Raw genomic sequence first — 1,261 nt, 5'->3', positions numbered from 1 at the left:
CCCTTCGCCGCCGAGCCGCCACTTTGCGGAGGCTGGGGGGCGGGGAGAACAGCTGCAGTACCGGGGGCGGGGCCGCGGGGCCATCCATCAGGGCGGCGGGCCCCCTGGATTGGCCGGCGCGGGCCCCCCCCGCGGGGCGCGGGGCATATGAGGAGGCGGAGGCGGCGGCGGGCGCCGCAGACTCTGTGCGGTAGGGCTGACCGCCGGACCCACGCGCGGACCGAGGCGCGGGCGCTGCAGAGGCCCCCAGCCCGAGCCCGCGCCTAAGCCCACCCTGAGGCCCCCTGCCTCGGCCCCTGCCCCGCCTGCGTGCCCCTGTCCCCCGGAGCCGCAAGATGGGGGTAGGTGCTCGGGCCAGCCAGGAGATGCCTGTGTGCGAGTGTGTGTGTGTGTGTATGTGTGTGCGTTGCCTGTGTGTGTGACATTGTGGGTCCAGTGACATTGGGTGTCTGCGGAGAGCGGGGGACGAGGACTCTGGGACCTCTGCTCTCTGGGACCCGGGTGCAGGCCCCTGGGAGCCAGCTGACCCTGCCCATCCGTGTGGTTGTGTCGCTGGCTGAATGTGTGCCCGGGGCCGCCTGGGTCGGTGGGAGTCTGTGGCGCATGTTGGCGTGTCCTTTGTGTGCGGGGTCCGCGGGGCGCGGACCAGCCTTCGGCCTCTCTGTCTGACCCGGTGTGGTTCTCTGCTCAGCCGAAGATCTGCGTGTGCGTGTGCGCGTTCCTGGTTCTGTCAGGCCTGGCAGCACCGTTCGCCTGCGATTGTGTGGCTCGGGTAGTGTCTGAATGCCTGCACCCGTGTCTGGGTGTGTCTGAACGCCGGTGTTTGTGTCTGGGGGTGTTGAAGCCCGTCTGCTTCCGTGGCCAGGCAGGGATAGGTCCAGACTATGAGATGCACACCCGATGACCTCCCTTTCTCCTTCCAGGCCCTCATGGGGTTGCTCCGCAGTGCGGAGCAGCCTGGGTCTGCAGCGTGTGTCTACCTCCTAATCTGGGGGAGCAGACCTGGGGGCTGCGGGGAGCAGGAGAGCCACGGCAGGGAGACTGAGTGCCTTGCTGAGGGCTATGTGTGCAAATGCGTGTTGTGCGGGTATTGTGCATGCCCGGCTATGCCCTTTCCTCTGTGTCCGTGTGTCCTTGTCTGTGAGTTTCTCCAGCAGATGCCGCCTCTTTCCCTGGCTGACCACCTGACCCCCCAGCTGCAGCCCTGGATCCCTCCCTGAGTGTCTGGGGCGGGGCCAGAGGGAGGGGGTGGGGGGAAGGA

At 68.0% G+C, this 1,261-nt stretch overlaps 1 protein-coding gene across 1 annotated transcript in view; it reads left to right on the top strand.

Moving 5' to 3' along the window:
* Positions 1 to 176: 176 nt before the first annotated feature.
* ATP1A3 (ATPase, Na+/K+ transporting, alpha 3 polypeptide) overlaps positions 177 to 1,261 on the top strand; it is a 20,278-nt gene continuing 19,193 nt past the window's right edge. The window contains exon 1 of the mRNA XM_010863012.1: positions 177 to 341. Within this exon, the coding sequence (XP_010861314.1) occupies positions 336 to 341 (6 nt within the window). The 5' untranslated portion in view covers positions 177 to 335. The remainder of the gene's footprint in view (positions 342 to 1,261) is intronic.

Source organism: Bison bison, unplaced genomic scaffold, assembly GCF_000754665.1.
Source record: "Bison bison bison isolate TAMUID 2011002044 unplaced genomic scaffold, Bison_UMD1.0 scf7180017858349, whole genome shotgun sequence".
In the NCBI taxonomy this organism is placed as follows: Eukaryota; Metazoa; Chordata; class Mammalia; order Artiodactyla; family Bovidae; genus Bison; species Bison bison.
This window is presented reverse-complemented; position numbering and strand designations above follow the sequence as displayed.